The sequence below is a fragment of the Dipodomys spectabilis genome, unplaced genomic scaffold (genome assembly GCF_019054845.1).
Source record: "Dipodomys spectabilis isolate Male_0828 unplaced genomic scaffold, ASM1905484v1 ptg000094l, whole genome shotgun sequence".
NCBI classification, from domain to species: Eukaryota; Metazoa; Chordata; class Mammalia; order Rodentia; family Heteromyidae; genus Dipodomys; species Dipodomys spectabilis.
Genome location: NW_024870771.1, coordinates 19996214 through 20021263, shown reverse-complemented (window position 1 = coordinate 20021263; position 25050 = coordinate 19996214). Strand labels below are relative to the sequence as shown.

Below are 25050 nucleotides of genomic sequence, written 5' to 3'. Positions count from 1 at the left end.
TGGGGGGGGGGTAGTGGGAAAATAAATAAAACAAAAAATAAATACACACTGCATCTCAGTTTATGTTTTAGTAACTCAAAAATAATTGAAGCCCCAACTCCTGATAAAAACAAAAGATGATGCTGAGTGAAGTGAATCCCAAGATAGGGATACAAGAAGTTTTTTTCTTTGTCAGTGTTGTTTGTAATGTACTAGATAATTTTTTTTGTTTCTTTTGTATTTTCTTCTCCCATGGTATAACTCCTTTTTCCCCCGTATTTTATTCTGGTGTCCTGCCTCTTTTTTAAACATTTTTCTAATTTGAGGAAGGGAAAGGAAATAACAAACTGACCCACTGTAACGATGAGATGTACAAGACAGTATTTTGAAAACGAACTCATTCAACAGTGTATTGTTTACTTTCATGTATTTCTGTCTTCTGTAGTTTATCTTAATATTGATTTCTAGTTTGAATTCCTTAAGATTTGATATGGAACCAACCCAGATGCCCCTCAGTAGATGAATGGATCAAGAAAATGTGGTATATATACACAATGGAATTCTATGCCTCCATCAGAAAGAATGACATTGCCCCATTTGTTAGGAAATGGAAAGGCTTGGACAAAATTGTATTAAGTGAAGTAAGTCAAGCCCAAAGAAACAAAGGTCCCATGATTTCCCTTATTTGTAATATCTAGTATATGTATGAGTCAAGCAGGAAAGGTCAGATAATATGATGTTAGGAAAATGAACCCTTAGATAAGTATTTAAATGTTTTTTTCTTTCATGCATTTGTTTCTAACTCATTTATAAGATGATTTCTTTGTAGCTTTGTATGTCTCTCCCCCACAGTATAAACCCTGCTTTCACTATATTTCATGTCGGTATAATTTGTGGAGGAGATGGGGAAAAACAAGTCGTTTAAATAAGGATACAGGTGGACCCGATGCAACTAGGAGAAGTACAAGTTGTCATGTCAAAAACGAACTTTACAACTTTGGTGGGGCGGGGGATGGGGGGTGGGGGGAGGCTGGGAAGGGATGTGAAGGGTAAACAAAGGAGGAGGCTGCAATGGTTGATAAGAAATGTACGCATTATCTTGCCCATGTAATTGTAACCCTTCTCTACAGTATGTTCACAAAAAATAAAAATTAAAATTAAATAAAAAACAAAGATCTGATGAGATACATAAATTATTCCAATTACTTTTTTAGTTGTTTATACCTGCTCTATGCCCCAAGATATGATCTAATCTGGACAAAATTTTAGTCTGCTAAAATAAAAAAAAAGTATTCTGTAGCTTCTGGATGGACTATCTTGTTGGTGTCTATTTTAAATCTAAGCTTTCTTTGTAGACTTTTGTCTTAATGACCTATCTATTGCTGAGAGTAAAGTCCCTCACAACTATTGTGCTGAGCTCTATCTTTCCCTTGGGGTCCAGTGGTATTTGATGGTATGAGATGAATCAATATTTGATTCCTATATAATTTCAAGCCATATTACTTCTTAATGGATCTGTCTCTTTACTAAATGTAGTGACTTTCTTTGTCTGTTCTGATTAATCCTGGTTGACATCAGCATTGTCAAGTACAAGTGTAAGTACTCCTGGCTTCTTCATCCTTTTTGCTACAAATAGTGTTTCCCATCCTTTCACTTTCATTCTTCCTGTGGTTTTTCCTGGTAAAGTATGTATCTTGCAGTGAGGAAATATCTGACTGCTTGGTTTTTCATTTAAAAAATAGTAGCGTAACCAAACACCAGTGGCTCAAATCTGTAATCATAGCTACTAAGGAGGCTGAGATCTGAGAATCATGATTCAAAGACAGCCAGCCGGGGCAAGAAAGTCCATGAGACTCTTATCTTGTATTAGTCACACAAGAACTGGAAGTAGCACTGTGACTCAAAGCAGTAGAGTGCTAGCCTTGAGCAGAAGAGCTCAGGGACAGTGCTTAGGCCCTGAGTTCAAGCCCCATGACCAGCATCATACACACACACACACACACACACACACACACACACACACACACACACACATATATAAACATACACACACATATATTAATGTAGTGTAGTGTAGTGTTTTATGCCATTTCCAGTCAAGCAGATTATCTGTCTGCTTGGAGGACCTCATGGCTTCTAACATTATCTTCCACCTTCCTTCCTCTTTCTAAAAAATTCAAACAGTTGTCATTATTCTACTTTTACATATGCAAATCCACTATTTTGGATCTTTTTATTTATTTTTTATTGTAAACATACTATACAGAGGGGTTACCGTTACATGAGCAAGGTAATGAGAACATTTCCTAGCGAGCATTGTTACCCCCTCCTTTGTTTTTCCTCTACCATCCCTTTCCTCCTCACCTCCCCAACTCCTCCTTCTCCCACCCCAGAAGTTGTAAAGTTCATTTTCAACATAGTGTCTAGTACATCTCATTGTTATAATGGGGTCCTCCTGTATCCTTATTTCAGCATTTTGTTATTTCCTTTCCCCTCCTCAAATGAGAAAAAATGAGTATACAAGATTTAATACAGTCAGATTGTCTATTTTTTTTCTGTTTGTACATTCTAAGATAAGGTATCAAGCCCAATCTGGCTTAGAACATTTTATGTAGCCTAGGCTAGTGTTCATTATAGCTTGTGTCTTTTAACTGGAGAACTAAGAGGTACTTAATGGATATATTTGGAAGGTAGGGGTTAATTCTTGTCATTTTGTTGTTTTTCTAATGTTTATTTTCTAATTGTAATGTGTTTAACTAATGTTATAATGTGATTTGTTCATTACTGAATTCTCTTCTATTTATGATTCTATTTATCTTCCTCTTCTTGTTTGTTGAATTCCTTAGGTATTGTCCACTGTGCCTGTTTAATATACTTAATTCCTGTGCTTTGTGCTTATCTCAGAAAATCTTTATTCTTCCTTTATTCTGAAAAATAGCTTTCCTGGATATGGTAATATAGTCTGATGATTTTGGACATTGCTTAAAATTTTCCACTCCACACTTTCCTGGCTTTCAGAGTTACTGCAAAGAATTTACTCTTTATAATGTACTGGCCATTATGAGTGAGGTGGTACTTCTCCCTGGTAACTTTAGGTATTCCTTCTTTGTTCTGTACTCTTAGCCCTTTAAGTATAATATTGTGTAGGGAGGATTTTTGTTGTTCTTGTTGTTTTTATTTTTGTTTTTTGTGACCATGTCAGGGGTCCTCAATACCACCTGGACCTGGCTGTTTATATCCTTCCTAATAGTAAAGAAACTTTATACTGTTCTTTCACAAAGTATGTTTTCTATGCCTTTATGCCTTCACATCTTCAACAAAAATGCATGATTTTGTTCTTCATGTCACAGAAGTGACATGGCTATTCTGTTAATAGCTTCTTATTATTTGCTGAATGTTCTAACCTACCACCCTTGTCTTTAAACCTTGAAAATATTTCCTTGCCTTTACCACATTGATAGGCTTTCTACTAAATTTTACATTTGACTAATTTAAGCTTTCATTTCCAGGATTTCTGTTTGGCATTTTTTAAAAACCTCTATCACTTGGTGAAATTATCATTGTTTTCCTTAAACCTGAATTGTTTTCCTTCCCCCTCTTGTTTGCTTTCTTTTGCTTTTTTTTTTTTGAGGGGGGAGTCCTGTCGTGGGGCCTGAACTCTGGGCCTGGGCGCTGTCCCTCAGCTCTTCAGCTCAAGGCTAGCGCTCTACCACTTGAGCCACAGCGCCATTTCCATTTTTTTTGCTTATGTGGTGCTGAGGAATCGAACCCAGGGCCTCATGCATGCAAGGCAAGCACTCTACCACTGAGCCACCTTCCCAGCCTTCTTTTGATTTTTTTTATGTACTGTCTTAGACTACATACTTTTAAAAATAATTGTTTTGAATCCTTTATCTAGTATTTCATCCATGTCCTTGGAGTGAGTTGTAAAGAACTATGAACTTTGTTTAATTGATGTTGGCTTGTGTGTGAAGCATCATATGCTAGCTCTTAGTGGGACTAAGAATGAAGGTCAGCAAAGAACATCCATGCAACATATTCAAATATTGATTCCCAGCACCACATAAGGAGAGGAAATCAAACAAGAGTAGAAAGCAAAAACAAATAGGAATAAACCAGACACAGAAATAGAGTAAAAAGTAATTATTATAAATTACAATACTTACAGCTCTCATACCTATAGGAATGGTGATAACAGAAAAATAAAGTAAGCTCAAATCATTTAAAAACAATGAGATAGAAAAAGGGGAACCTGGGATGTAAAAACATGTTACAAGACTCAACATGGACAGAGGATGGGAAGAGATGGGATGGGGAAATAAAGGAGGAGGCTACAATGCTTGATAAGAAATGTACTCATTATCTTGCCCATGTAATTGTAACCCCTCTGTACAGTATTTTCACAATAAAAAAATAAAAATTAAAAAAAAAAAACAAGACTCAACATAGAAGGAGAGAGTTGGAAAGAAATGGAAAGAGAAAGCCATTCTTTTATAAAGATATTGAGACTACCAGAGAAAATGAAAGAATAAGAGTATTAGGATAGGAAGAGAAAGAAACAACAAAAAGTAATATAAAGAATATAAAATCTATGTGTATATGTCTATATTTTGCATATATGTACAAAACATACGTGAGGAGAGTCTATCTTTGCAAGTTTCACTTCATTATGTGTCTTCTTGGGTTGTTTCGCCTTTAGAGGGAAGGGAAATTATGAGGGATATAAGTTTCCTTTACTTTCCCTATTGTTGCTAATGGGGATAGTTTCAGACAGGAGCCTTGTTTTTATGTTAGTACAGAACCAAGGTTCTTATTAGGATTAAATTTACTGGAAACATCAGCTTGATCTGCTACCTAGATTGCCTAGCACTGAGCTAAATTCCAAGTTAGGATCCCATGCTTGCTCATGATGTGCACATGGGAAGAAGGGCGAACAAGTATGCTAGATGGCAGTGGGCACCACAGCTCCTGAGCTTTCCTCTGCACCACGTGTACTGGTGGTTATCAAACTCCATCCTAGCATGCAGGAGCCTGCTTATTCTCAAGTCCCTCTTAGCTGACCAGGCTCCTGAGTAGCCAGGCTTAAAGGGAAACTTCCATTTCCTATGTTATCTTTGACCCAAATTCCATTGCATATATTTTCCGATGATGAGCTTGCTCCAGAATAGCTCCAACAGGGCTATTCTGGACCAAAAATGCAGAAATGCAAGAGTGCCTACATGCTGTGCAGTTCCCAGATCAGATAATTGCAGGCTACCTTTCTGTTCCTTGTCTGACTCTAAGCTAATTTGTTGTTGTTTTATTGTTGTTGTTGTTGTTGATGGGTTTTTTGTTTGTTTTTGCCAGTCCCGGGGCTTTAACTCTGGGCCTATGCACTGTCCCTGAGCTCAGATCCTCAGATCTAGCCTCCTGGGTGGCTAGGATTACAGGCATGAGCCACCAGCACTCAGATCTAAGCTAACATTTTCCTTTTCTCTTCTCTTTCCCCTCCCCTTTGCCATACTCTTGACCTACCGTGGGTCTGCAGTGTAAAACTCTTCTATTCTCTTCTGATAATCAGAAATCTCTTGATTGGTGCTCAATAATGGCTACCAGTTGTTTCCTCAGTAACCTATCACACTGAGAAGCTGTGCTCTATCTATTTCACTCTATAGTTTCAGAGAATCCAGAAAGGGCTGCTTGTTCTAGTCTGCCATATTGGATCTTTGCTAGTGATAATTTATGTCATGTTGTTGCATAGTAAGATATGATCCTCATGTCCTAGAAATTTATAAACCATACACTGAAAACCTCTGCTGTATGGTAATAGTAAATAAAATCTGCTTATGAGAATGAGCTAGAAGCAAACAGCATGCATGAAGGAAGAATTTAAATACAACTATATCAGTTCTCTGAGGCTGAAATCCAGGTCATTATACTTTAGGATAAAGATATCATTCTGTTTATTAATTTTTTCTTTTTTGTGTGTTTGTGTGTGTGTGTGTGTGTGTGTGTATGTGTGTGTGTGTGTGTGTGTGTGTGAGAGAGAGAGAGAGAGAGAGAGAGAGCAAGCACTTTTCCCTTAACTTGCCAAGTGGAAAAAGTCTGCATTCAAGTACATTTCACATATTTAGATTTTTCACTCAAATTCAGGAGATGCTAATTCAAAAAGGTCTCAGGAAGATGTTTGAGAATGATTAGCATTTTGAATAATCGACCAATTTAACTAATTAAACCTAAGAGTAAATCCTAAAGCTCTTGACTTATTTATTCAAGGGATGCTAATTTTGAGACAGAATGTAATAATGGCCCTTCAGAACCTGAAAGTGTGTTCTTTCCTTACTTGATGAGCACTTGGAGTCCTTGATGAAAACAGGAAGACACAGTGTAAACTGTAAGAGAGGTGAGAGAATCTTAGATATGCAAGCTGCTTTGTGGGTCATCAGGTTTCCTCTTTTAAGAAACAACCATTGTAAAAATGAAAGAGTGGAGGTAGGAAAAAGAAACAAATACAAAAGGAACAACTGTAATTTTCCAGGGGTATATGGTGGGTATGGTATGATAGACATTTTCTTTATTGTTTAGTGGATGAATTAAGGTTCAAAATACTAAAGTGACAAACAACTTGAGATTTTCTTCATTGACAAATCTGATGTATATATTATTTGTGTCATTCATATTTTGGGACACCAACTACAGAAAATGAAAATGGAAATAAAGAATAAATCTGGACTCAATTAAAGGACAGGAAAATGGGTCTTGGTCACGAGGCTGTGCTGAAAGTGGTAGGAGGGTTGCCTTAATACAAAGGATTGGCTTTATTCCTGTTGTTGAGAATTTTGAATAAACTGATTAGATTCCCCTTGATGTCACTGTTTTAACAGAAAATTACTTCAAATAGGTTTTAAATTAAAGGAAATAATTCTGAACCTCTGTTACCAAGAAAAACTAGATAAAAAGTAATGCAATTATTTTCAGGAATGAGAAACCAAGAACTAAAAGTCATAAATTAGTTTTTCTTATATTCAGTACTGAAGAACATGTTTTTTTTTATTCTAAGATTATGCAGCCAACTTATTTCAAAAGAACATTTCAAAGCAAGCATGGATTTTTGGGAAAGAAGCAGAGAAATACCAATCACAGCCTATGATCTTAAATGACAGGCTAAAGCAGAGAAAGGACATGGAGTGAATTATTCAATTTTAGCTCAGTTACTACATTTAATTTGCTGGAGCTGAATGATTTAACTAAGTTCTATACTTTGTAACTGTTTACCAAATAAGGACTAAGACCCAGCTCTTTAAATACTTATGATTACTGACTTCTCTGTATTGTGTAAGGTTTTGTGTTGCTATTTATGATCAAAGAATAACATCTTACATGGGTAGCAAATACATCCTTTTCAAGAGGGATTTTTATATATGAGGTTTTCAGACTTCTTTGTATATATACATTAGTGCAGGACTGTATACACATCAGCGGGGCATTATGTAAATCCGTTTGTCATCAGTGTCACAATAATTGAGAATGTCAACACAAAGAGGGAAAGTATTTTTTCCACTCATGGTTGTAGATAGTCTGAGGCCACTTTGTTCTGTTCTTTCTGGACCAGAATAAGGGAGAACAGCGTGATGGGGGAAGGTAGAACATCATCGATGCTCTAACTCTGGACCACATGTGATCCAGAAAGGAGGGGTTATGAGGGAAGAAATGGGCTAAGAAGCAAATCAAAGCTGCTCTAGACATGCCTGACAGGCTCACTCTCTTCAGTAATCCACATCCTGGATTCCCACCACTTCACAATAGTCAATCAAATTATGGGCCCATCAAGCAAGAGTCGATAGGTGAATTCAGATACCTCTTGATTCAATCACTTCCTAAAGGTGCAACTCTGAACTTCACTGCATTAGGGACCAAGCTTTCAACAATTTAGCCTATGGGAGACATTCCAGACCTAAATCCTAAGAGGCTCTTTTGTTTTTGCAGCACTGTGGACTGAATTCAGGGCTCTACATTAAGCTACATTCCAGGACCATTTTCCTTTAATTTTTTCCCCCAAGAATTTTCTCTCAGTAATTTTTCTCAAGTTGGTCTCAAACTAGAATACTTATTCCGCCTACCCCCTTAATTTCTGGGATCGCATGTGTGAAACACCACACACCCAGCTTGGTTTAGAGATCAGGTCTCAGTAATTTCTGTCTGGTTGACTTTGAACTGTGATATACATGGCTCTGTCTCTTGAGCAGCTGGAATTACAGGCCCTAATAGATGTTTTATATTTGTTACAAAATAACAGGAGGAAGGATACATCACTATCCTTAAGTATACATCAAGATACCTTGGTAAAAAGACTAAACCAAATGAGAGGTGATAACTACATTTTAGAGAGATTTTCTTTATATTAGGGATTAGACATTGATTTCATTATTCTTTTTCTAAGGATAAATTGGAAAAGAGCTTTACATAACTTAGAGTGATTTGCAATCTAATACCATTTGCCCTTTAAGCTACCTCCTCTGTCTGTGTTCAGTATGAATGACTGGGATGAATGACTGCTCTCAAGGATTCTCTATTCCCAAGCAAGGTTTTGTGGATGATACACAGAGAAAATTTTATTGAAATGTACCAACGAGTAATATTTGTTTAGGTAGCTTCCCCAGGTGTGATTTTATCTTAAGTCACATTCCTTATAAATTAGGCTGCAATGAGGATTGGAAACATTTGCTGTTGAGATGTAATAGGGATGCGCTTGAAGCCCTAAGTAATAGTTTAATATGAAGCTATCAGTAGAGGACAAATCTGGAGTATCAGGATGGCATATTGTAGGCAATTTTCTTGAGAAAGGCAGACACAACTGTACTTTTTAGTACATGATCTGACACTCCTCTACTTGTGCAATATCGTTCTCAGTGCCATCTTGGATCAACTGAGGTAAAAAGAGTAAGATGATAGATAGAGTCAGGGAAACGTACATGCAGTGTTAGACTTCAGTTAGGGAAAGATTTCTTGCAGCTAAAAGGCTGAAAGTATTCTTAAAATATTGCACAATGTCAAGAGGCATGACTTGGATGGGAGAGTGCCTGTCTCCTAACACAAGGCTCCAAGTTTAATCCCCAGTACCACACATTAATATATATATATATGCATATATATATATATATATATATAAAGTTGTTGTACTTTTATTTTTAAAAAGATATGGTTAACATTTTAAAGGGAATGAGGAAAGAAACCTTTGGGAAGCTGAAAATTTTAGATCACCAGTTCAAAACTACATTGAATTAAATGTGTCATGTAATTTGATTCATCAATATAGACCTAATCATTTTAATATAATGGGGCATATTAATCCAATAGCTTAAAAATATAATTAAGCATGATCACTCTGATTTTTATAGATATAGGATTTTTGGAAATAATTTTAATGATAGTAACAACAGTTAAAAGTAATCAAATTAAATAGTAAATCATTAATTGTTAATGATGATGCAAAAATAGAAGGGAAAGACAGAAGTGTTATTGGCACATGAGCCAATGAAATATAGCACTAAAATGAAAACAATGCTTTTGAGCAGCGGAAGTCAGACGAATATATGAATCCATATGAAACAAATAAGTACCTTCATATTAAAACTTAAGTCCATATCAAACATAAATAAGAAATGATTGAAAATGGAGCAAAGAAATCCATATAAAGTATAAAACATATGACCTTTATGAAAAATAATGTAAGAGAAAATCTTCAAGTTCTAGGAAGATGAGAAGCATTATACCTGATATCAAATGCATGATTTATACAAGGGAAAACTAATAAACTGGACATGACAAATACTAAATATATTTTCTTTATAAAAGTCTCCTTAAGAGGTTGAAAGACAAATTACATAAAAGAAGAAATGCTTGAAATATACATATCTGAGAAAGGATTTGTCCCTAGAATAGATAATGCTTCAAACTCACTAAACTCTGAAAACAACAAAATCAAGATAGGAATAATGGGAATAATATGAACAGAGCATATGTAGATCAGAAATGAACTCATTAAAACAGATTCATCATTGTCGACTATTAGAGAAACATAAAACTATAATGGCTTTTTACCTGACTTATATAACTATAACCCTATTGTATACAACCTTTACAATAACAGTAAAAATTATGAAAACTGCAATGTGATATCACTATGTGCCTACAGGCTGAAATTAAAGGCAAAAGTGACATAAGTGCTGTAAAGGATATAGAGAAACTGTATCATTTATATACTGCTTGTGAAAAGTAGAATGATATAATTGTTTTACCATATAGAACGTTTACATAAAATAAAATACATGACAATCATTTGATTCAGTGAAGCAAGCTTGGACATTAAACCCAAAAAGGTAGTTTTATTTTATTGTAAAGATACTATTCAGAGGGGTTATAGTTACATGAGTAAGTTAATGAGTACATTTCCTATGGAGCATTGTTACCCCCTCTTTTGTTTTTTCCCTACTGTTCCTTCCATACTTATCTCTCCAACTCCTTCCTCCCCTCCCCGCCCCCAGTTTTAAAGTTGGTTTTCAACATAGTGTCTTGTATGTCTCATTGGTACAATGGGTCAACCTGTATCTTTGTTTCAGCATTTTGTTATTTCCCTTTCCCTCTCCACATTAGAAAAATGTATATACAAGATGTAGGACACCAGAATCAAGTACAGTGTCAACAGGGATTATACAATGAGGGAAGAACATACAAAAGAAAAAACTCACATAGTACATTAAAAACAACAGCTATAAAGAAAAAAAAAAAAAAACTCTTGTGTCCCTATCTTGGGGTTCATTTCACTTAACATCCTCTGCTTGTCCTAGATATAGACTAGCTATTGCAAATAAGGGAAACTATGGGACCTATGTTTCTTTGGGCCTGGTGTAATTCACTTAGTATAATTTTTTCCAAGTCTTCCTATTTCCTAACAAATGGGGTGGTGTCATTCTTTCTGATGGAGGCATAGCATTCTGTCATATATATACATATATATATATATGATATATATATATATTATATATATCACATTTTCTTGATCCATTCATCTACTGAGGAGCATCTGGGTTGTTTGTGATCATTTGGGTAAATGCCCAGAAGTGGATTGTTGGGTCATAGGGTAGCTCTATGTGGAGTCTTTTGAGGAACCTCCATACTGCTTTCCAAAATGATTGAACAAGTTCACACTCCCACCAACAATGCAGTAGGGTTCCCTCAAAAAGGGAAATTTTATATTCAACATGAAAGGTTGGAAACAAATATTTATTGCAGCTTAATGCATAATTGCTCAACACTAGGAAAAACAACAGCACAACTGCTTCTCAGTGTGTAATGATTATTCAAACTGTGCTTCACTCATCTCTGAAATGTGATTCAGACATCAAAAGGAATAGATTATTGATACACTTAACAAATTGGATGACTCAAGAGAACTTTCCTGAGTAAAATGGTCAATAGCAAAAGAATAAGGTGTTATGTGATTACAAATATGTAGCATTATTAAAATTTCAAAAGTAGAGTTACAGAAAAGAGCTCTGATTACCAGGGCATGCTGGTGGAGAAGGTCTGCTAAGAAAATGCTAGAACATCAGGTTATATGGTCATATGCACATAGCTTTTGATCTCTTCTGCTTGTCCTAGACATGTACTAGTTATTGCAGATAAGGGAAACCATAGACCTATATTTCTTTGGGTCTGGCTTACTTCACTTAGTATAATATTTATGAGTCTTTCCATTTCCTAACAAATGGGACAATGTCATTCTTTCTGATGAAGGCATAGAATTCCATTGTGTATATAAACCACATTTTCTTGATCCGTTCATCTACTGAGGGGCATCTGGGTTGGTTCCATATAATAATGCTGTGATAAACATAGTTGTGCTGGTAGCTTTAGTGTGATCTTGATAGGGACATAAAGATATTTTATCTTTTTTGCTGTTTATTTTTAATGTACTTATAATGTAGTATGTAATTATTTTTGTTTCTTTGTATGTTCTTCCTCCATTGTTCTTCCTCCCTGTTGTCACTGTATTTGATTCTGGTGTCCTGCATCTTGAATATATATATATATATATATATATATATATATATATATATATACGTATATATATGTGTGTGTGTGTGTGTGTGTGTGTGTGTGTGTGTATACATATATATATATATATTAATTTGGGGAGGGGAAGGGAAATAACAAAGTGCTGAAATAAAGATACAGGTTGACTCATTGGAACAATGAGACAAACATGATATTATGTTGAAAAGGAACTTTACAACTTTGCAGGGAATATGAGGGGGTTGGGAGGGAGTTGGAGAGGTGTGGAGTAAAGGGATGGTAGGGGAAAATAAAGGAGGGCGTAACAATGCTCAATAGGAAATGGACTTATTAACTTACTCATGTAAGTGTAACTCCTCTGTACAATATCTTTACAATAATATATATGTATATATATATATTTAGAAAAAAAAGAAAGGGTAGAACATCTGTTCTACCTCTTGACTTGTTGTGGCCATGTGTTTAATTGCATAAAATCACTGCATCTATTATCCCAGCACTCAGGAGTCTGAGCAGGTAGATTTTTTTTTTTTTTGGGGGGGGGGGTCCAGTCATGGGGCTTGAACTCTGGGCTAGACACTGTCCCTCAGCTCTTCAGCTCAAGGCTAGCACTCTACTACTTGAGCCACAGCACCACTTCCGGCTTTTTTCTTTTTGCTTATGTGGTGCTGAAGAATCGAACCCAGGGCCTCAGGCATGCAAGGCAAGCGCTCTACCACTGAGCCACCTTCCCAGCCCTGAGCAGGTAGATTTTAAAATTTCAGACTAGCCTAGGCTACACAGAGGCTCATGGTCACGTGAAGAACAACATGAGACTGTTTTATTTTAGCTCAGTAGTAGAATGCTTGCCTCATGTCCCTCATTTGATCCACAGCAATCCACAAAAAAAAGGAGAAAAAGTGAAATAATTTAAACATAATCTCTTTCATTGGAATAAACAAATTCTTACTTCCTAACTTCACCTATATAAATTTATAGGATTAAATAAATAAGTGTATATCAAACAGAGATTATACAAATGTAATTAAGAATTGAAAGCAGAGAAGGTCAGATAAGTTGATGGTAGGTGAAATGAACCCCAAGATAAGTATTCAAATGCTTTTTCTTTCATGTGATTGTTTCTAACATATTTATAAGATGATTTCTTTGTTGCGTTTTATGTCCCTTCCCATGATATAACTCCTGCTTTTACTGTATTTGATGTTGGTATAATTTGTTGAGGGAAGGGAAAAAACAAATCATTTAAATAGGGATACATGTGAACCCATTGCAACAATGAGATGTACAAGTCGTTATGTCGAAAAACGAACTTTACATATTTGGCCAGGGGTGGGGTGGGAGGGAGATGAGAAGGGATGGGAAAGGGAAACAAAGGAGGAGGCAACAATGCTTGATAAGAAATGTACTCATTACCTTGCCCATGTAATTATAACTGCTCTGTATGGTATTTTCACAATAAATAATAATAAAAAAGAATTGAAAGACTTGGGTTTGATAAAATAATGGTATACTTCCATAGTTCAGGATAATATAACATTGTGAAACTTAGATAAAATCTCATTATCTTATAGATTAAGTATATTTTAATATTAAAATTAGTTTCTCTGATTAACCTCCAAATTCACTGACTGGAAAATAAATTCTAGAAACAAGATTCTTTGATTTGTCAAATTGCAAGCCATCATCTAAAACACATTTGTTTCTTCTGGTAATGGTGTTAATTAAGGCAAGTCCATAGTTTATGTTAGGGTTCACACTGATGTCATACATTCTATGGAATTAGATATATAATGACATGTTTCACATTATAGTATTATACTGAGTACTTTTATTGCTCTTAAAGTCTTGTCCTTAACCATTGATTTTGGTTGTTGTTGTTTGTTTTCCCATTATTAACATGCATTTAGGTTCATCTTTGACTTATTCAGATTTGTTCACAATTTGTGGCAATGAATTACAAAACAATCCATTGTTTGGATATATTGTAATCTATTTATCCATCCTTGGATGGATATCTGTTTTTTCTGGTTTTTTTTTTTTTTTTTTTGTAATTAGGAATAAAGCTGGTACAAACTTTGGTGCAAATGTGTTTCTGGATCAGTAAGTTTTAACTCTTTTGGGCAAATGTCAAGGAGTATCTTTCTTTTGTCTGATGGTAAAAGTATGATTAGTTTGGTAAGAAATTTCCAATTGTTTTCCAAATTGAGTGTATCATTTTGCATTCTTGCTAGCAAAGATTGCGGATACAATATTTTTTAAAGTGAAGATTCTTTGGATTCTTATAGCAAGCTAGTGCTCTTCCTCTCTCTCTGAGCATTTGCACCCTACATTCTTATTCTGACATCTATTATTTGTTTTGGTACCTCAAAGCAAACCCTCTGAGCAGGGCTTAGATATCGCCTTACAAATATTTTAGTTGTTAGTTTGAAATCTTCTGCATAAATTAAAGAACTTCAAGTTTCGATCTGTAAGACTGTCAGAAGTGGACATCAATGGATTTTTTTTGTAAAACCATATACAATCATAATATCTTATGTTAATGATGGAATCAAATAACATATTTTCTTGGCAGTTACTTGGTTGGTTAAATACACAACAAAGAGACTTGCTTTTGAAATTATTGACTCTCTGCCCTAGATATTCAGTTAGGAAAAACAACAACAACAACAAAACCAAAGATACTGCTGTAGGAAGTGCTGAACTTTTGAAAATGAAATCTAATGAGGTTAGTATATATCTTTGACATTTTATTTTCAATCACAGTGATGTTCCTAGCTAAAAGGTCACAAAGAAACATGTATACAGAAATAAACAATGCTATTATTTTACAATGAAAATAAAATAGTGCTATCTGTAGTTCCTTGCTTCTGAAAGGATTTTTTGATGCCTGATTTTGGTACTCAAACCATGTTCTTATTGCCATTTCTAGGTCTTAGGATGCTAAAATAAAAGAACTTTTCATAAAAGCAGTAGCAATTTATCATTTGGGCTTTACATTTAAGTCTGAAATCCACTGAGCATTTGTGGTAATTATTTGGTGGAACCTGGTATTTCTTCTATTTGTTGGGTGCTCTTCCTTTGGAGTTAGGGAAATTTCTTTGTCAAACACATTCAGGTTCGTCAACTCACTTATATTTGAATTTTGCAGTGAATTTGTAAGTTCCCTTAAGAAGATTATATCAAAGTGAGTTTGGATAATGAGTGGCTGGCTACATATGGTTAGATTATGACTTTTGGATAGTGCATACCAGGATTTATTCTGCTTCCATATTGTATATCATGGTGTATTTTAGGATTGGTCTGTTAAATTGGTGCCAAATCAACTAAGTTTAATATTTACAATAAATTATTTTAAAATATTTATGAGGCTGGATATAGTGGAACTTGGCTGTTATTCAAGTATCCAGAAGTCTGGGACAGGTGGAACTCAACTTGGAAGTCAGCTTGGGATCTTGTGGCAGACCCTGTTTCAATTAATAACAAAGAGTATAAGCTCACAAAATAAAGTAAAAAGTCAAAATGGTCTCTTTATTGTAATATATTGTTGACATATTTTCAAGCAAAACACTACAAGATTTATATCTCATATTTCATTTATTTTAAAAACATCTCTGACCTAAGATTACTTTCATTTTAGATGAACTCACAAATTCATCTGAAACCAGATTGTCTTTAGAAGACCTCTTCAGGAAAGAATTTGTGCTTCATAATCCTGAAGCATTGTGGATCAATGGTATGTGCAGATCTTTTCAATTTTGAGTTCGGTGTAATTAAAACAAAATGTTTATCATAGGTGTTATCTATCTCCCCTTCTCTCTCCTCCTCTTTCCTAGCTACCCTTCCCCTTCATTTCCCTCCTATCTGTCTCTCTCCTTCCCTCCTTCTCTCTCCTTTCCCTCCCCCCTCTCTCTCTCTCTCTCTTTCTCTCTCTCTTATGTCACCTATATATCTATATATGCCAGACATTAGAACTTGATCTCACATGTGAGAGAAAATCAGTAATCAGTTCTGGGAGTGGTGTTTCAGAAACTACCCCTTACACTGGATGTATGTACTGTTCTTTGTGATTTTTTTTTCTGTCCTAGAATAAAAACACTCCTGTTTTCCTTAAATCAATCTTGAAGACTAACTTGAGAAAATAAAATTAAGTTACTGAGTGGCTTCATGGACTTCAGTTTGTTGTTACAGAAATTAAGAAGGAGAATTATTGAGTGAACTAATTCTGAGAAATGTGTTAGCAAACATTAAGTGACAGGGTTTCACTTTTTGAATATTCCATTTTGCCTGACAGCACTTGTAATCATGGTTGCACATCATTCTTAATGCAATATCTTTGCTTATTTACCAGGAAAGATATATATATATATATATATTTATACATGTAATAGAGATTTGTATTTTGAACTAATAAAGGTTATTTTATTTATAGACAATTCCTTTTTATCCAATATTTTATTTAAGCATATTTATGCTTACAAACTAAGCTTTAATTTATGGAAGCTTATAGAAAGACTGCAATCATGGAGATAAGATCAAACCATACTTGTTTTCTTCTCACTGAGATAATTCCTAGAGATGGAGCAGCAATCAGATTTATTTTTGACTAGATGAATGAATGTTTTAAATGAAAATATAGCATTCTTGATCTTAAATTGATATTTCATATGTAATTTATTAAAGAAGACAATGTATCATGTTGCAGGTCACATGATCGAGCACTTTCCTTCACCTACTTTCATATTTTCTTATCTAACTATTTATAATTGGGATAAGTTATATTTTTGCCTTGTCTCTGTGATTATTTCTAGTGCACAGTATTAACTTCTCACATAAGCACTATCACTAATGAAGGTTAAAATAATTTTACTCCAAACTTTGTTCCAGTTCACAAATCTATCACAGATCATTCTCTGTTGAGCAGTTATAATTATATAAGTTATCTATTTACTCAAAAGCAAATCTTTTCATGAGGCAGTTAACTAAAATGGAAGTTATCAATTTTTTTAAGGTTGGTAGTTTTGTGAATCATTAGATCTGAAATATTGGCTAATCTTTGTGTGATTTTTGACAAATTATAAAAAGTTGGCAGTCTTTGACTTTGGAAAGCAAGGGAAAACTCAAAGACATTGTCTTCCTTCTCAGTTTAGCTTGGACTACTCATTGAAATGTCTTTTTTCTGTGTATAGCTGGCACATTGATACTAATGCTCCAAAGAAATGAAGTAAATGGTATGCCATATTTCAACATCTATGGTGCAGATTCTATTTTTACATTTTATAAGATATCAAGATAATGTATTTGGAGTCAATTTTTAACATAAATTCCTTAACAAATTTTGGTAAACTGCATCTTGAGAAAACAAACCTAGAAAAAAGCTGTAGAATATTCTAAATGATGCTAAAAATAAGCTTTTCAAAAGAATTTTGCATAGAAAAGCAGTCCTTTAAACTGTCAAAACAGTCTAAGCTCAAGGAGATTGTGTAAAAGTTTATTCTTTGTCCATTGTTTTGAAGTAGTAGTGTTTATTGGTGCTCTGCTGTAACTCAGCCTCTGTACAGCAGTCACTAGGTGTTTACCCTATTTTTATATTCCTCAGGTATCCAAGAAATGGATGGAACTCACAGGAATAGTGTGTATAATCTTATCCATATTATAAATCATTATGTCAAAATGAAATGTAGGCTTTCTATTTATTCTCAATAGAGTCTCATAAAATTTTCTTACTGTATGATCACTTGAAGGAGTTCAGCTAAGCTTATTTGGAAGTTGTGTTTAATTCTTGAAGGTCACCATAGGAACACAGCACATTGCTGATCAAATAGGAAATGAGAGTCAGAGTGGCCCTGGCCAGTAGCTTGTGATGAAGCATTGTCATTCATTATGCTGATTCTCAAATCATCTATCTGAGAATGCCACTGCAGCCTTGGATGGGTGATTATGTTCATGGTTTACTGAACAAATGCCGTGCCCCAGATCTGTTCAGATCCTTGAAATCTCCATTTTTATAGCATCTTTTTTTTCCTAGTTATGTTACCTTGAAGTCTAAAAATTCATCTTGTCTAAAATTGTCAATTGACATTCCTTTGATTATCAAAGAATAATCTAACATTGTGTAACTTCTATGTTAAAATCCTGATGGGTTAAATATATTAAGTAGATATGATATATATCATAAAATTATATATTTTACATAATTCATATATAAGAAAAATAGAAGTCTAGAAACTGATGTCAAAACAAGAAACTTATTCAGACACATCTAATTAATAGAGAGAGAGAAAGCCTGCTTTATTCATTTATGCTGAAGTATAAAACAAACCTTATCATTTCATTCTGACATGCCATTCCTATATCAATTATATCCTGAAAATGTCAGTTATATATACATCTCTTACTAAGTCTGTTCATGTTGGTTATTACACTAATGTTTTTATCTTTCCAATATAATAGCAACTTATACAATCATTAAAAATAAAATGGATATGCCTATTTATTGACACAATCAAGATTAAAAATAAAAACTAATGCTTTCAAAGCAGGGGAAATAATCTATGTTATTGAAATATAGTATGTTATAGTGATGGCCTCCAGATAATTTTTTCTTCTTACACCATTTTTCCTCAAAGTTCTTTAATAAATGTGTATATATCTATGTGTGATTCTTATAACTAAGAAAAAAGATGTTGCTTCCTGTCAGTTGCATGGCCTCCAATTCCTCCAGCAGTTTAATACAACTTTTTAGGGCCCAGTTAATAAATAGTAAACTGCTCCTCAAAAACCACTAGGAGAATGGTTTTATCAATGGACTGAACTCTTGACTCCTCCCTTTATATGTGAAGACTCAGTGAGCCAGGCCTCAGCCTCTGTCCTTTCCTACTGTACCTGATGCTTCCCTCTTTCAAGCCATTTGATGTGCTCCCAAGCCTCTAGAGCTCTCTGTCTTTGTGCCTTTACCGCTCTCATTTTTGCTTGTGCAGTTTTCTCTGTCTCTGAGAGATCCCTCTTTCTGAAAGTTCTGATTGTTTTCCTTCTGGAAACCTGATTCCAGGCAACACCAGTGGCTCTATTTTTGCCAGTTTGTGGAACATCACCTTCCCCAAATTGTGTTGTGATTCTCTTAGGCATAAATTTTTATCTTGGTAGTAGTTAGACCATATCTAATCTGTAAGTAAATATTTCTAAGACAATTGTGAAGGACTACTTTTTTTGTTTGTTTGATTCCACTTGTTCTTTGTTTCCAATTTGGTATAATAAATATTTCTGAAAAAAATAACACAATATATTTCTAGATAAATGAAATAATACATTAATATTCCCTACCACAAATTCCAGTTTTCTCTTTCTAAACCCTGCAATTACATTTCAAAATATGTATTATATTAAAATATTACAATACATATTTTAAATAGTTTGAATGAAAGAATATATTTTACTAAACATTTTATTTTTCTAAACCTATACAAAAGTGAGAATAATAATGATTAGATCATATTTAATGACTATTTTCAAATATAAAAATGAAATAAATACTTAACTGCTTAATATTGTAATTTAAATTGATTTAAAAACAATTTTTAACAATCTCTGTTAACTTTAAATTTTACACAAAATGTGTTAAGTGATACTGTAAACATCATCTCCAACTCTATCTCATTCTAAAATTTAACCTTTAGAGACAATTTAAATACTTTTGATCAAAAATAGAATCTAGCTTTTTAAGCACATCTCCATAACAATTGACATTCGGTAACAGGTCATTAGGTAATGAAATTTTATACTCTGTGCCTAGTGGGTGTCTTAGGTCATTCCATGAGTTTGACAATTGCCTAAGGATATTCATTCTCTTATCATGGTCTTAGATCTTACAGAAATAGCAAATTGCTATGAAAGTTTCTGAAGCTTATCTTTTCTAGACAATGAAACCTATCAATTTCTGGCCAAGTAGGAAGCCCTTTATCAATGGGCTATCCTAGGCCAACATCTCTCAATCCAGATCTATTCTTAAAACAATAAGCCATAGAATAAGTCATTTGTCAGATTCACATTTGACTATAGCATCTACTAGGTCTAGTGTTCAATTAATAGTTAGCAAAATAAAATATAAACCTCTAATGTTTTCTTGATATACAAAGTTGGACCCACATGCTCCACAATCATTTGAGGGTTCCTTTCAGTTCTTTTTCTCATAGTGTAGATATATTTTTCCCCTTGTATTGCCAATTGTACATGTGGTATGATGTGTTACTGTTTGTTTCTGAGCTGAGTCATTGATATTATGTGAGTGCCTGAGTTTTATCACCATCTTAAAAGATTCATTTTGAGCCAATGAAACCCATTTGCCACATAATATTATAAGAGATATTTCTTTCAAGCTTAAAACAATGTGTGGACAATATGACATATTAAAATAGGGAAGTCATTAAAGTAAAACAAGCTAGGAGTAATTATTTTTAAAACCTCTGATACTTGGTTTCTTCACCCAAAGTAGGAATAACAGTATAGCTGGCAACACAATTGAAAGTGAACAAAAAATGTAAAATAAGATTAAAAAGTAAAATATATAAATTATATAAGATGTTAAAGAGGCAATGAAGAGTCCACATGTTAACTTTAATGAAAAATAAAATGCATTATTTAAAATATCATCAACAATATAATAATCTGGAAACATAACTTAGAGAGTAATCAAATTAAGCTAACTTGTTGCTGTTTGACACAAGTTAACATGCTAGTATTTTTGTCAATTTATTTTGATTGCAGAAGTTATTACCCTTCTCACTAGCCAATTCAAAGTCCTGAATTAAAATTACCTTATTTTTAATCTTGGTTTTGTACACTTGAAAAACTTTCAGTTTTATAATCTTCAACAAACAATATTTAGATAAGTTAAATATGAATTTAAGTCCATGAGATTCTATATAACATATATAGAGACTTAAATTGTGATTAAATAAATAATTTTATTTAATAGAATATGAACAATCTATTAAATATGATGTATTGGGAAAAAATAATGATGTTGGCTCCTTTGAATGAAATGCTAAGTGAAAGTATTATGATACAGAATAATATAAATAGTATATTCACAACTGTATCATGTACATATACACAACTGTATATGTGAAGCACCAAAACTGATTTTGCTTTAAATAATAAACATCTGATAGAATGATTGTGACATTTGTTTTTAATCCATATTTCTTAAATGATATTGTCCCTATTTATCCAATTTTCAACTAGTATGCTGTCACTTTCATAACAATTGAGTTATTAATTTTTAGTGAGAATATAAATACAATTCACCAAATATTTATTTGGTTATTTATGAGATTATTCTTTGAAAACAAAGGGGAAGAAGGTGAGAAGGACTGCCAGAAAAGGCCTGTTGTAGCCAGAGAAATGGATTTTTAAAGGATGTAGAAGAGAGCATTAGAAATATGGGCTCATCTGTAGTAGGCACAAAAACAATTTCCTCTTACTAAAATGAAAGACAACCTCTCTTCCTTGAATTTCGGATGCCCACAGGGGAGGCAAGTTTGAGAGCAAGAAGTTCTTACTGATAGTGGGAGAAAGGGAATGTTTTCAAGGCAGTACAGAGCTCTGAGACTTCAGAGAGGTATTATTTCTTCTATTAGTAGTTTCACTCTCTTATCTCCCAAGTGATTGATACTTAATGTTCTTTATTCTTCACTATGTTTATACAAAGAGGACTATTGGAATATGACTCCCTGGTTCTTGATTCACAGCTAAGAAAACAGAAAATTGGGTTATGAATGTAATTAATTTCTATCAAGGTTGACCCACCTTCTTAGGCTATTATATGCCTACATATGACTACAATATAATCACTGACAAGACTAAGTACTGAAAATGAATATCATGGAAGGTAATTTAGATCTCTCAAATGACCAAAAGTGTTTTCTTTATTGCTGTACTGTATCCATAATAAACTGTTGCAAAAATCATGAATAAAATGGAAACATCAACAACAAAAACTCACATTGTGACATTTGATTATACTAATTTCAGATAGACAAACCTTTTTTTAATGCAAATATAAATAGTTTATTTAAGAAAATGTTTATAAAATTCTGGTTTGTCTTAAAGTAGCAATATGTACACTAAATACCAAGAGAGAAGAGCATAAATTACCCTCAAATCAATCTAGCATAAACCTCTTAGAAAAAAATAAAAGGTTTATGAAAATATGTCTATGGATTAAATATGCAGTAATTAATATATTTATAGGGGACTTGACCTACAAAGTAAACTATAGGATTACTAAAATGTCATGTTAACCCATACTTGTTGATTTAGAAAATTATATTTTGATGGTTAAACAAAAGAAGAAAAAAGTTTAGCTAAATGGAATGAAGGTTATATTTAGAGTTCACCAGAAGGCATTTATTGAGTCTCGACTATGTGCCTGCACAGAGCCTTGTGTATTCTAGATAGAATCTGTTGACATTAGAAAGATTTATAGTAAAATAAATGAAGTCCTCATAATCTTGTGATATTCTGCAGTTTTCGCTGGCCTTAGCTTAGCTTTGTTGGCCCAGTCACTGACTTAGTCAAAAGAAGTACTGTTTTAGGATGTGTTGACACTGGCATTTATTCTTTCATTCCTTCAACTTGTATTTATTGAGCAGAGTCATAAATTATTCTAGATAAAAAGATAAGAATATAAAGAATCACAGTACCTTCACTATGAAAAACTGAGAATGTAAAGGTTATTTCCTCATCTTTCACAGTATCTTTTCCAATGTACATGGCTTAAATGAGTGAAATTAGTCATCAGAATAGTGTGAAGAAACAGATTAGGCATGCATGAGAAAAATATTTACCACAACTTTGGTAAGATTTTGTTAATTTTCTTTGCTATGATATCTGGTTCACGTTTTTATACTCCATATTCCTCTCTTTACTTTGCCATAGGACACAAATCACACATCTCATTGTCTGTCTCTGTCTTTTATTTCTTAGAGTATTTCATATGTTGATAATCCTGATTAATACATTTGTGTACTAACATTTTCAAAGGAAAAAAATACATAATTCTAGTACACAGAGTCTGTGGAAAATAGTTCAAATGAATGGATCTGAAACTATGAGACAATAATGGAGTGAGGATAGTTGGGCTTTTAACATATAACTACTTCTTAGGACTGGAGAGATCTATTTGTTACATGTAAGAAATACAAACAGTGAGAATAAGATTTATGTAAATAATGATGCTTGGTCTTGGTATACGTAGAGGGAGAACAGTACAGAGTATAAAAGAGTACATCATTGAAACAGGAAAGGGATGTATTAGAGCAGACCCAGGACTTAATGCTGTGTGTAAATATGTTGTAGAAAACTCTGTTGGGGTGGTAATAGTGGTGGTATTGGGGAAAGGGGGAAGGGAGACTTTCTTTCTGAATGACTAATTTTATTTAATTGAACATGGAGTCAAGCTGAATGACCTTCTAGTAGTAGAAAGTCAAATATTTCACCCACTAAGTTCATATTGGCTAAACAAAGTTGTTATATGGAAAATTTGATGGAGACCACAGTAGTTTATCAATAATTGCTTCAATATTCTCACTAGTCATTTCAAAGAAAGTAATCAACAAAAATGTTCTATTTTAAGTAGTTTTATTCCATGTGTGTTCATAAAGACACGTTCAATAATAAGTCCAACAGATTTAATTTAATTTCCTTTTTGTAAAAATTTAGCTCTATACTTTTGTTCCAACTAAAACTGAGGCAATATGAATTTATAGAGTCCTGAAGTAATGCAGACATATGAAGTTGTAATATTTTAATCAACTCATTACTAGTGCCAAAATTAAAATAATTATGTTTCATATGTTGTATAGTAGCTGTGCATTTATAATTGTTATTTGCTAATGTTTGTAATTCCCTAATTCAGTTTACATAACTGGCGATCCTAACAAACAGATCATTTTTCAAGGCTCCAGAGCTAAAAGGTGGCACAATGACTACTCATTAGTCTTCAGTCTATCTGCTTTGATCTTCAGGTTTCTATGAGCACAGTGACTAGGCACAGAAAGGTTTATGGGAAAGAACAGTAGGGAAAGATAATCATGAAAAGGTAATTACTTTTGATATGTGCTACTAAGCATATGTTATACAATAATAATTAAAAATAAAGTAGGAAAAAGTGAAATTTCACTGAACATTTGACACAAAAACTCTGTAAGATGAACAAAGAACTGAATTTAAAACGTAATGGAATAGAAAATAAATTATTACACTGGGATTTAAGAAACTGAGCTCAATATTTACCTTACAGAAATATTACTACTTTGCTAGGCCCAAACCTTCATTGTTGAGATTACAGGTTTTGCCAGAATAAAACATTGAGTTTTTCAGGATTTTTTTTTTTTAATTTTGAAAGTATCCATATCTCGATGTTATACTTTAGTAGTCCCTTGTGCAAATCACAATAGGGCTGGAGTTTGCTTATTGCTAAACTTCAAACTATTTGGTTTAAAAAGAGCATGTATTAATACCCAAAATATTATAAGTGGGGCTGGGAAGGTGGCTCAGTTGTAGAGAGCTTGCCTTGCATGTATGAGACCCTGGGTTCGATTCCTCAGCACCACATAAGCAGAAAGTAGCGCTGTGGCTCAAGTGGTAGTGCACTAGCCTTGAGCTGAAATGCTGAGGTACAGCACCCAGGCCCAGAGTTCAGGCCCACGACCGGACCCAAAAAAAATATTATAAGTGTTTCACAGTTTAACAGTGTTAAATACAGTGAACCAGTGATACATTGTCAAATATAAGTGTTGACCCTACTACTTTTCAACTTCTCAAGCATTTTTTTCTTTAGGAATTATACTTCCTAACAAAAGCATATATTCATAAGATTTATACATTATATTTCTGTATGTAGAAATTATGAGAAATTTTAATTTCTTTATAGTTAGTGTTAATATTTATGAAATTGAAACTGTTATTTGGTAAAAATGTAAACAAACCTCTTAATACTCAGGATTTGAATTAAAATTA

At 33.6% G+C, this 25050-nt stretch overlaps 1 protein-coding gene across 1 annotated transcript in view; it reads left to right on the top strand.

The window, feature by feature from the left end:
* Nucleotides 1-25050, top strand: part of Dpp10 (dipeptidyl peptidase like 10) — a 666755-nt gene that overhangs the window by 156946 nt on the left and 484759 nt on the right. Inside the window, exon 3 of the mRNA XM_042685166.1 lies at nucleotides 15671-15766. Coding sequence (XP_042541100.1) covers nucleotides 15671-15766 — 96 coding nt within the window. The remainder of the gene's footprint in view (nucleotides 1-15670; nucleotides 15767-25050) is intronic.